At 43.4% G+C, this 11,953-nt stretch overlaps 1 protein-coding gene across 1 annotated transcript; it reads right to left on the reverse strand.

The window, feature by feature from the left end:
* Positions 1 to 220: 220 nt before the first annotated feature.
* Positions 221 to 10,148, reverse strand: LOC120986783 (phospholipase A2 inhibitor and Ly6/PLAUR domain-containing protein-like). Its single transcript, XM_040415489.1, has 5 exons — positions 10,009 to 10,148; positions 4,192 to 4,308; positions 1,774 to 1,926; positions 1,510 to 1,653; positions 221 to 685 (listed from the first exon to the last, which is right to left on the reverse strand). The coding sequence occupies exons 1-5, from the start codon at positions 10,058 to 10,060 to the stop codon at positions 534 to 536; spliced, it is 618 nt and encodes a 205-aa protein (XP_040271423.1). The 5' UTR covers positions 10,061 to 10,148; the 3' UTR covers positions 221 to 533.
* Between the last annotated feature and the right edge of the window lie 1,805 nt (positions 10,149 to 11,953).

The following is an 11,953-nucleotide window of genomic DNA, read 5'->3' on the forward strand; positions in this document are numbered from 1 at the left end:
GATTTGCTCCCCTATATATATGCACGACTGCATGTGGGTTTGAGCACCTCCTCCTAATACCACGCTAGTCTTTTCAGTTTGTATTCTGTAAAGAGGCGTGAAGGGGCCATGGCTTTGTGCCTAACACAACCTCTTCCCTGCTGCATCAGTGTTTTTAAGAGTTGACAAGTATGATCTGCCCAAACATTCTTCAGAAACGTTAGCATTATAGAAAATGATAAAATTTGCACGTTGTCTTTATTTTTAAAAACATTTTTACCATGAGAATGTGAAGGTCATAATAAGAGCAAGACAAAAGCGGTGATTGGCAGCTCCATTACACACACAAGTACTGGTGACAATTTCACGTATGGTGAGAGGCGGTCGGTGTGAAGGTAACGCGGGTCGTGTAATACACAGCTGAACTCTCGCTGCTTGGGTAGGAATTTGCGATATCGGTGGTAAAATAATAGCTCTGGGTCAGGGCATGGATTGTGGTTCTGGTGCCAGTAGTAATGGGTGCTGGACGACTGGTGCTGACTGATGCCGGCCTACTAGAAGGTCTTACTAGAACTGACTTCGGCATTGCTGCATCTGATGCTTACATTTATTTGCCCGGTGGCGCTGGAGGTGGCAGTGCCCGTATAGTTGGAGCACATGTTCTCAGTGGCACATCCTGCCATGGACAGCACTGGATTCGGGGGATCTAGGAAAGAAAAAAGGAAAGCATCATCTCATAGACTTAGTATTAGTCAGAAATGTAATTCATGAAGGTTGCCCTGATATGATTCATGAGCTCCCATGGGTAAAGGCCAAGGATGAGGCGCTAGCACCTCTCCTGCATGATCGAGTCATTGATGATTTGGGTATACAGGTTTATTGGTTATGTAATTTAGAAGACCCATTTTTATAAATAAAAAAATCAAGGTGTATGGGCACCATAAGAGCTCCCAAACCAGGGGGAGTCACTTCTTATTAAATAATGCTATGCACCACTGAGATAGACTCCATCAAAGTTATGTGATCACATAGTGAGCTGCTTAGAGAACACACACCTATAATTTATCTTACTTGTGGTGGTTGTTATACCACATGGGACCTCTTGGTGTGCTGTTTACAGAACGCATTCCTTTCTCTTGGTATTTACTTGTGGTGGTTGTAATACCACATGGGACCTCTTGGTGTGCTGTTTACAGAACACACTCCTTTCTCTTGGCATTTCCTTATGGTGGTTGTAATACCACATGTGACCTCTTGGTGTGCTGTGTGGAGACCACACAGCTATCATTTAACTTACTTGTGGTGGTTGTCATATGTCATGTATCCACTTGGTGTGCTGTTTACAGAACACACTTCTTTTTCTTGGTATTTACTTGTGGTGGTTGTGATACCACATGTGACCTCTTGGTGTGCTATTTACAGAACGCACTCCTTTCTCTTGGTATTTACTTGTGGTGGTTGTAATACCACATGTGACCACTTGGTGTGCTGTGAACTGAAGCCACCCCTCTCCTTTCTCTTTGTACTTACTTGTGGTGGTACTCATTGAGTATGTAGAACATCGGGTTTCCTGTCCCGTGCACTGGATTTCAGTATCCGGCACACATGTGGAAGATGTTAGCGAGAAACAAGAAGGGCAGATCAGACCATTTTTATTTGCATTTCCAGATGATACTGAAATCAGAAAATCAAGAAATATACAAGTCAGTCAATGGGGTCACTTCAATAATATAAAAAAAAACATAATACATTATGAGAACTAAAAATAAAAAATCTTAGGAGAAAGTCAATTACCTATTGGTGCTACTGGAGCGCATTTATCAGCCTTGCAGCAGGCGGTGTTTATTTCTACCGTCATGAACTGATTGCTGAGACTCTTCCGATTGCATTCAGACGACTGTCCACATCCTCGCACAACGGTGTAAGTCGTTAGTCCGTACGCTCTGACTACATCATCAACACATAAGGGGTTAACAACAGTGCGGTCTCCAACCCTCTAATTATAACTGACTGCACCATGAAAGGAGCGAGAAGGGAGAGAAATGAGAGAAGAGAGATAAAGAAGGGAGTACAGAGAGCGAAAAGGAAGTAGGAGAGAGAGAGAGATAAAAAAGAAGGTAAAGAAAGAGAAAATAATGATGAGAGGGAAGGAGGAGAGTGAGATCAAGAGAAGAAGACAGAAGGAAGCATAACTACTGTGTAGGGCACTAAGGGGGCATAACTACTGAGTGGGGGCACTAAGGCGGCATAACTACAGTTTGAGGGCACTAAGGGGGCATAACTACTGAGTGAGGGCACTAAGGCAGCATAACTACAGTTTGAGGGCACTAAGGGGGCATAACTACTGAGTGGGGGCACTAAGGTGGCATAACTACAGTTTGAGGGCACTAAGGGGGCATAACTACTGAATGGGGCACTTAGGGGGCATAACTACTGAGTGGGGGCACTAAAGGGGGCATACTGTAAAGTAAACATGACTGAGCGGTGAATGGGTGGCAGGTTGTATGGCAATCATGGATGGATGCAGGGAAGTTGCTCACAGGGGGCCCCATTGAGAACTTTGCTATGGGGCCCTGCCTTTTTTTAGCCAGCCCCTGATGAGATCAGAATGGAAAGAGAGAAACTAAAAAGTGAGAGAGTGAGCAGAGGGTTGTGAAGGAACGGATGCACTGTGCAAATGTGGAAAGAAGAGTAGACAAAAAGGGAAGAGAGTAGGAAAGAAAGAAAGATGTAGAGATGGCCGGGGAGGAAAGAAAGGGAGGACAGAGGGGAAGAGAAGAGGAGAGAGGGATTAGTGAGAGAGAGGAAGGTAGGGAATAAAGAGGGGAAGAGGTTAGAGGATGCAATAGAAAGAGAGGGTAAAGAGAAAAAGAATGAAAAATACAGAAGTAGGAGCAAGAGTGAGTGATTGTCTCACATAATTGCCCCACTAGGAGTAGTACAGGGTGGGCCATTTATATGGATACACCTTAATAAAATGGGAATGGTTGGTGATATTAACTTCCTGTTTGTGGCACATTAGTATATGTGAGGGGGGGAACTTTTCAAGATGGGTGGTGACCATGACGGCCATTTTGAAGTCGGCCATTTTGAATCCAACTTTTGTTTTTTAAATAGGAAGAGGGTCATGTGACACATCAAACTTATTGGGAATTTCACACGAAAAACAATGGTGTGCTTGGTTTTAACGTAACTTTATTCTTTCATGAGTTATTTACAAGTTTTTGACCACTTAGAAAATGTGTTCAATGTGCTGCCCATTGTGTTGGATTGTCAATGCAACCCTCTATTCCCACTCTTCACACACTGATAGCAGCACCGCAGGAGAAATTCTAGCACAGGCTTCCAGTATCCTTACTGTTGGAACAAAAAAATTGATGGTATGGTGTGGTATATGGGGTACAAAGATAGTGGGGCCATTCTTCATCAATGGAAACCTCAAGGCCACTGGATATGCGAAATTGCTACATGATGATGTGTTTCCCTCTTTATGCACTGAAGCTGGCACGTTCCCTGAGTTTTTCCAGCAAGATGGTGCACCACCACATTATGGGTGTCAGGTCCGAGCATTCCTAGATGAACAGTTTCCTGGAAAGTGGATTGGTCGTCGTGGGCCAGTTGAATGGCCCCAAGGTCTCCCGATCTGACCCCCTTAGACTTTTATCTTTGGGGTCATCTGAAGGCAATCGTCTATGCTGTGAAGATACGAGATGTGCAGCACCTGAAACTACGGATACTGGAAGCCTGTGCTAGCATTTCTCCTGCGGTGTTGCTATCAGTGTGTGAAGAGTGGGAGAAGACGGTTGCATTGACATTCCAACACAATGGGCAGCACATTGAACACATTTTATAAGTGGTCAGAAACTTGTAAATAAGTCATAAAAGAATAAATTTACGTTAAAACCAAGCACGCCATTGTTTTTCTTGTGAAATTCCCAATAAGTTTGATGTGTCACATGACCCTCTTCCTATTGAAAAAACAAAAGTTGGATTCAAAATGGCCGACTTCAAAATGGCCGCCATGGTCACCACCCATCTTGAAAAGTTTCCCCCCTCACATATACTAATGTGCCACAAACAGGAAGTTAATATCACCAACCATTCCCATTTTATTAAGGTGTATCCATATATATGGCCCACCCTGTAGTAGGCCACGTGACCCTTCATATCCATTTCATACATATGAAGCAGCACAGAAAGCAGGACCGTTACTTTTGGTTTCGGTGAAGATGTAGGTGCAGACGTCTTCAGTGGAGGCACACGTGACCGCAGATCCAGTGCATGGAGCTTGAGTTGTACTGGTGCAGCTTATACACATGAGAGCAAGACCTGCGAGACACAAGCACAGTGACAATACAGGGATAGTCTGAGAATGAAGCCTAAGAACTACAACTCCCAGCATAAAGTATATAAACAGAGGCCACTATGCTTCCCGACCCCCAGTGAATTCAGGGGCAGGGTGGCCCCACGGAACTCTATGGATGCTGTACAAACCTCTGAGGTTGTATAAAGCTGAACTATATTGTTTCTTTGTTCTTAAAAATGTTCTAAAATGTAAGATACCAAAAAAGGAAAAATAAAGATGGAATAAAAATTGCAAAAATGTTTCTTTGCTAAAACATACTGTATATATATGTAACAAAGCAAGTTTGGTTTAAAAAAACTTTTGAGCACCTCCTCTTACCTGCATTACACTGCTGGATGTATCGTTCACCATCAGCACTGTCGTCAATGACTATGTCTGGTACTTCTAGGGCACATTACAGGCCTCAGGGCATCTGGTCTTTAGCCGCACTTTGGCCACCAGTTCTCCTTAGTCTGTCATCCCACAAAACCTCATTAACACCCAGCAATTGCCGCCATGCAGGGTTGAGACTTCCCTTAGCCCAAACCATATTGGCTTCCCTCTTTGCTGATGTCACTTCCTACCCACCACAGACTCTGTAGAGCTGGCTCCTCCCAGAGCTATCAATACACTCCGCCCACAACGCTTTAGTGACAACTTACAGACAACTCTACAAAACAACCTCAGCCACGTTCCGCATCGTCTTGGTGATATTCTCTGGGCCTTGCTAGGTGACATCAAGGTGACACACTACACACTCGTGTCTCCACAGGCTCGTGTCTCTTTTCCAAGCCTCCAGACTTTTGATGGCCAAGTCCAGGCCTAACAGGTACTTAAGGAAGTCGCAGGTTTTCCAGGTCCCTCACTTGCACCATTCCTACTCCCCTCTCTCTGGTGACAAGTCACTTTCAGCAGACTCTGATTGGAAATACTTCAGTTTGTTCACCGAGGTCTACAACCTAAATACTTAAACAGGTTCCCAGGTACTACAGTGGCTTCAGCGACACACTACTCACACTTCCTGACAGCAGCTCCTCTTCTAAGCTAATCCTTGTTTCTTCTGCAACAGTGACATCTAGTAGCAGCAGGTAATATTACAGTATTAGCACTTATACATTGGATTATGTAAAAGCAGCAATACCAAGAGAGAAAATAGGGAACGCATTCCGTGAGGGGCAGGTGGTAAGGTTTAGCCCACTTGCAGGTTTGTCTCCTATACCTTCTATTCTTTTCCCGTTCCCGATCCAAATCATTAGACAGGTTGTAAAATAATATGTACAGGTGTGCTGCCTATAGATGCTGTGTGTATATGGCTTTCTTTTTTTAAATAAATGTAGCAGAGCTGCCGTCTGACACCACAAAGTGACAAACGTCTCATTGTATCCTGCGCTGATAAGATTACAGCTCTTGTAGGAGGCAATGTTTGGGTCACACAGGACAATGTCATTCTTTGCCTATAGTTCTAGACCTTATATTTACCTCACAGTTTCAGGGGGTTAGACCGTTACCATAAGGGCGTCACACAATGAGTCACATGCAAAAAATGAACATTTCCTGGACATCTTGGAGATATCTTCAGTAGAATACTTCATTGTATTCCCCACCTCAGATTATTTTCCAATAACTCAGTGATATTGAATTCTACGTGATGTGTCAATAAAGCACCGGAAGTGGAGGTTTTGGGTCCTGGACTCCTGGGTAGGGATGATGGGTGGTCCTCTCAGAACAGGTCCTCCCATCTGATGACAAAACCCCTAGTGGCAGGATGTAGCTACTGTCTAGGACTTACGGTGATTTTTGGACATGTTCATTGTAACCTTCGACCACTGGGCATAGTGACCACTAAGCAACCTGAAATGAGCCTCCTCCTACATCTGTGTAATGCATGGACAAACCAGGTTGTCCTTTATAGAGGCTCTACACTGCCTAATGTGGGGTACTGTAAGCATTAATGGGGCTTGTTTCCAAAAATAGCGCCACTCATGTTTACAGGTTGTGGGTGGTATTGCAGCTCAGACTCAATACCAGATGTGACCCATGGACAGGTGTGGCGCTGTTTGAGCTCCTTCTCCTCTGTAGCTAAGTGATTATTATTACAAGGATAATCTGTAACGCTCTATACACACCGAATGACGTGGTTACCAGAGCTTCTCTTAAAGAGAGACTTTTTAATTTTAGCTCAAGAGGGTGGTCCCAACCAGGGCACCTCCTCCATCCATATATCCTAACGGGCCATATAGAAAGGGGTTGTTTTTATCAGACCACCTTTTTACCACCACAACATCTATATATTTTCAGTTATCGCTTGTCCTAACTTCATGACTTTCTTATTTATTTTTTTGCTCACCTGCATGTTAGTTTCCTTGAAGAAGTTGTCTCATCATAGACTAGGCTATGCCCCCATTGTCTTATAGGTGCGGACCAGCACCTATATCGAGAACGGAGCCCAGCAAGTGAAGGAGGGCGCACTGGATTTTCTATGGGGCCGGCGAAAATAGCTGAGCGCTGGCTCGGCTATTTCCGTCGGCCCCATAGAAATATATGGCAGCGGGGGGGCTGCGCATGTGCAGTACGTTCCCATTCACTTCTATGGGGAGACGGCTTGGTGGTGGACGGACCGGAGTCCTCCAGCCACCACCTTGCGGGGCTCCGTTCTCGATATAGGTGTGGGTCCCAGCGGTGGGACCCGCACCTATAAGACAATGGGGGCATATCCTAGCGATAGGCCCCCATTGTCCATGATGAGACAACCCCTTTAAGAGAACCTTTTCTTTAGTTACCCACGGAAACCTCAGAAGTTTCCTACATTTAGTTGGGGATATTGATTCTTTTAGTTATTTTCATCTGCTTTAACTTTTGTTACATTTTTGTTATATTTGGTATGCTTTTTGTATTTTATTTTATTATTTCTTCTCTCTCCCGATGTATCCTGCCCATTTCTTGCCTCCCCGCGTTGTTTTCTGGCTCTTTAAGGTTGCAGGTTATTACACATTTCGCGCATAAACCATGACCGTGTTTATTTTATCTCATTCTTACTTCATTTGTGTTGTGTTTAAGGAAAAATCCAAAAATGAAACAATTTAATTTCTTACCTGCCCTGCTGTATAGACATGAGTGGCATTAAATACATGTAAATATAATTAGATTCAATGTACAGCCCTCAGCCTCTAGATACCAGCCTTTCTTGCTAACAGTGAAGGGGCAGTGCCACGTAGCTGGTATAACCCAGGATAACTCTAGTGCGAGCCACAGACGTGTGTAAGGTCAAGCACAATAGATCTGACATCTCCACACACCCCAATTGACATTTATCAAAACTGGCTTATGGTCGCGCCAGTTTTGATCTCTCTGCACTGGCATGAGATGCGCCTAATTTATTAAGAGGCCCTGCCATGCGCCAGATACTGAAGTCTACGCCAGCTACAGGCTAGGGTACACTTCGACTATAACGTATGCCACTTTCTGTGAGCGAAGCCCTGTCTTTGCCCGCATTGCCTCGCCCCCTTTTCTCAGCACTTTAGAAAAGAGCCAGGAAGCTCAAAAAGTTGCAAATTATTGCGCAAGTATGGCGTGAGCCGTAATGTGACCTTTTATGCTGCAATAGTGGCGTAAAACCTTTGGTAAATGTTATCCAGTCTCTAGCATTGTGGACCACAAAGATTTGTGTTAGGCTGCTCACATTCAGTTATCTGTGCCACCCCTCCCATAAACATGCACACTCAACTTGGCCAAGTATGCATGTAGACAGGGAGAGAAAGCTGCTGCCAGTCACCTCTGTCTTCTCCTAATTTCCCTATTGGCTCCAGACTCCTCTGTCCCCTCCAGACTCCTCTGTCCTCTCCAGACTCCTCTGTCCCCTCCAGACTCCTCTGTTCCCCTCCAGACTCCTCTGTTTCCCTCCAGACTCCTCTGTTCCCCCCAGACTCCTCTGTTCCCCCCAGACTCCTCTGCCACCCACCCCTATGTTACCTCCAGATCCCTCTGTCCTCCTCCAGACTCCTCTGTCCCCTCCAGACTCCTCTGTCCCCTCCAGACTCCTCTGTTCCCCTCCAGACTCCTCTGTTCCCCTCCAGACTCCTCTGTTCCCCTCCAGACTCCTCTGTTCCCCTCCAGACTCCTTTGTTCCCCCCAGACTCCTCTGCCCCAACCCCTATGTTACCTCCAGATCCCTCTGTCCTCCTCCAGACTCCTCTGTCCCCTCCAGACTCCTCTGTTCCCCCAGACTCCTCTGCCCCCCACCCCTATGTTACCTCCAGATCCCTCTGTCCTCCTCCAGACTCCTCTATTCCCTCCAAACTAATTTGTCCACCCCAGACTCCTCTTTCCTCAAGTCCAGCCGATATCTATCTAAAGTTTAAGCCAGCTTTAGATACAATTCTTTTTAACTCTTAATTGATGAACAGATGGACGGGATTGAGAACATTTTGTAGGATACGTATTATAAGTATTTCCTATGGAGCCCTAGTAAAATCATCATAGACTCCAATGCAAGTGCATTGGAGTCTATGATAATAGCAATCAGATGATTGAGTGTTATAGTTCCCTATGGGAGCTATAAAAAAGTGTAAAAAAAAAGTTTAAAAATAGATAAATAAAAAAAACATAAAAATTCTAATCAACCCTCTTTTCCCAAAATAAAAATCAAAGAACTAAAAAAAAAAAAAAAAATACACATTATTGCGATGTGCGAAGACTCCCATAGTATAAACATATAAAAATATATTGCCCATATGGCAAACAGCAAAACAGAAAAAAGCGTCCAAATGGCCAATTTGCCATTTTTGGTTGCTTCATTTTCTAAAAAAAATTAAAATAAAAAGTGATCAAAAAGTCATACACACCCCAGAATGGTATCAATGAAAAGTTCAGATCGCCCTGCAAAAAATTAGCCCCAATATAACTTCGTACACATAATTACAAAAAAGTTATAGGGGTAAAAAATAGGGCGACAAAAAATAAAACAGATTTTTTCCCACTTTTAATTTTTTTTATCACTATCAAAAAGCAAGAAAAACTATACATATAAGGAATCGCCGGATTCGTACTGACCTGTAGAATAAAAGTAACTGGTCAGTTTTATCGCACATCGAACGTCGTAAATAGAAAAACCCGTAAAACTGTGGTGGAATTGCTCTTTTTTTGCAATTTCACCCCATTTGGAATTTTTTTCCCGCTTCCCACTACATCATATGCAATATTAAATGGTGGCGTTGAAAAGTACAACTTGTCCCGCAAAAAAACAAGCCCTAATATGGCTATGTGAACAGACAAATAAAAAAGTTATGGATCTGGGAAGGTAGGGAGTGCAAAACGAAAACGCAAAAAAATAAAATAAAAATAACCTCCGGAGGTGAAAGAGCTTTTTGTGACAGTGTTGTGTCTATGTTTGGTTTTTGCCGGTCCGCTAATTTATGAAATGGCGCACAGTAATAATGAATGTGGTTTAGCCGCTGTCAGTGACAGTTCTCCAGGGAGTCACCTGAGGTGGAGATGCGATTTTTTTGCACACATCGTTCTAATCTATAATTCCAAACAACTTTTCTCTGAACTTTTGAAAGTGGTGAAGCTCAACAAATGACACTTGAAACATTTTTACACAAAAAAACTGGTTTCGCAGATTAGATAAATGCCCCCTAAATGCTTTAAATAGGATGATCAGATAATAGAGAAGATCCCATTCTTACATGAGGACATCATTGTGGAGAGAAGGACGAGGATTAACAGGAAGAACTTCATGGCTGAAGACCACGTTAGGGGAGATGCTTCCAGGTGCCAGCTCTCTGGATTCTGTGGAACCGATTATACAGAGAATATGTTTTAATCTTAGGGAAAGGTGCGGCCGAGTTTAAAGGTTGAAAAATGTGTGTCGGTCTTTAAATATAAAGGGCGAGGTGGAATGTAAATGTTCTGCGCTGGAGCCGTACAGGAAGGTCATACCAGAAGGCAAATATTGAAGTCATGATATGGAGCAAGGTCACTTTTTAGAAATGTTTTTATGACCTTTTTAGCTAATATTTCATATAATACTTAATATCACTATGTCAAGGACAAGTTCTACAACCATATAAAATATAGACCAGGAATACCAGTCTTTTTAAGATAAAAAGTTGATATATCTAAATCACAAATGGTTAGTCTGTCCATATGGAATCAGTGAGTTGGTTTCCCACCTCACCCTTGGGACCTTTGTGACCATTAGAACTAATGTTCCAGTGCCTGGTCCTGTAGCAGAGTCCTATGCAAGCCATGGCTTCCTCATCCAGATGATCATTTAGAGCTGGGATGCTCAACCTACAGCCCCCCAGCTGTTGCAAAACTACAACTCCCAGCATGCCCTAATAGCTGTCAGCTGTCCAGGCATGCTGGGAGTTGTAGCTCTGCAACAGCTGGAGGGCCGCGGGTTGGTATTCACAGTCTAGAGGGTCAGAGCCCCTCAATAATACATTAAAGGGGTTTTCCAGGACTGTTATATTAGATAGGTCATGTATATCAGATATGTGGGGGGTCCCAGCATGCCACCGATCAGCTGTGCAAAGAGCAGGCGCCAGAACAGCACAGCTCCATACACAGGATAGTGGCCATAATTGGTACTACAGCACAGCTAGTATTTAAGGTGAGGATTTGTCCCCCCACCATATGACATTGACGACCTATCGTGAGGACTAATCCCAAACAACTCCTATAATGGTTTATCAAGAGCAGTGCTCGTCATGATGTTTCCTCAGATTATAAACTCTCTTAACTCTGAAAAATACTAATATTAATTAAAGGAGTTGTCCACTCGCTATCAGCTGTAATCAACGGACCATCCATGGATGCTCCTGGATCTTTAAAATCTAATAGAGGAGGGTCCAACCAGACGTCTGATTGACTTACCATTAAAAGAACACTATGGAAAAAACTGATACATTGTGTTAAACCTAGGGCTTGAGGGGGTGGAGCATGACACAGATTCTCCCTATGTTGTTCCTGGAATCCCTGTGTCATACTCCGCCCACTCACCATACAGAAACACAATGTATCAGTTTTGCCCGGACTTTTCCTATAAGGTCTTTCATGGAAAACATCTCATATGTTCATAGACTACGTACTGAAAATGTAGAAGCAGTATATCACGTTTGGGCGGACACCTTTTATGTGTGACGGGCGTGTTACAAAATCAACATTCTTTTTTATGTTTTTGACTATACAGTTGAATAATAGGTGATATCTAAAGGAAAATATGTGAGTCAGGAGTTATTTCTTTGTCATGGGTGCAGCTGTAGGAGGGGCAGCTTTCACAATAGGGAGCTTGTGGCTGAACCTTCAAGTTACACCTCTGGTCCATATCCTTTCAAGTGGATTCCACTTTGCCGTTTGCATGTCTTGAAATCTGCCTCAAGGAGTGACTCTTCTTGATGCGGTTTTCCTATGGAATCTACTGCAGGTTAGCCATGGATGATCCATTGTGTGAACACATCCTTAAAATGGGTTTATACATAAAAAAGTAGCAATCGAAACAAAATTAATGCCGTGATGCTTGAAAGTTTGTGAACCCTTCAGATTTTTCTATATTTCTGCTTAAATTCAACCTAAGACTACATCAGAAGTCCTAAAGTAGATAACGATAACCAAATTAAAAAATATCAG

This window comes from Bufo bufo, chromosome 1 (assembly GCF_905171765.1).
Source record: "Bufo bufo chromosome 1, aBufBuf1.1, whole genome shotgun sequence".
Classification (NCBI taxonomy): domain Eukaryota; kingdom Metazoa; phylum Chordata; class Amphibia; order Anura; family Bufonidae; genus Bufo; species Bufo bufo.

Excerpts from the sequence above, each read along its gene's own strand:
- LOC120986783 (XM_040415489.1), bottom strand. The coding sequence starts at position 10,060 with ATGAAGTTCTTCCTGTTAATCCTCGTCCTTCTCTCCACAATGATGTCC. Across the intron at positions 1,927-4,191 it reads CATCTTCACCGAAACCAAAA|TCAGAGCGTACGGACTAACG; the intron begins GTAACGGTCCTG and ends TTGATGATGTAG. Across the intron at positions 686-1,509 it reads CTCAATGAGTACCACCACAA|ATCCCCCGAATCCAGTGCTG; the intron begins GTAAGTACAAAG and ends TTTCTTTCCTAG.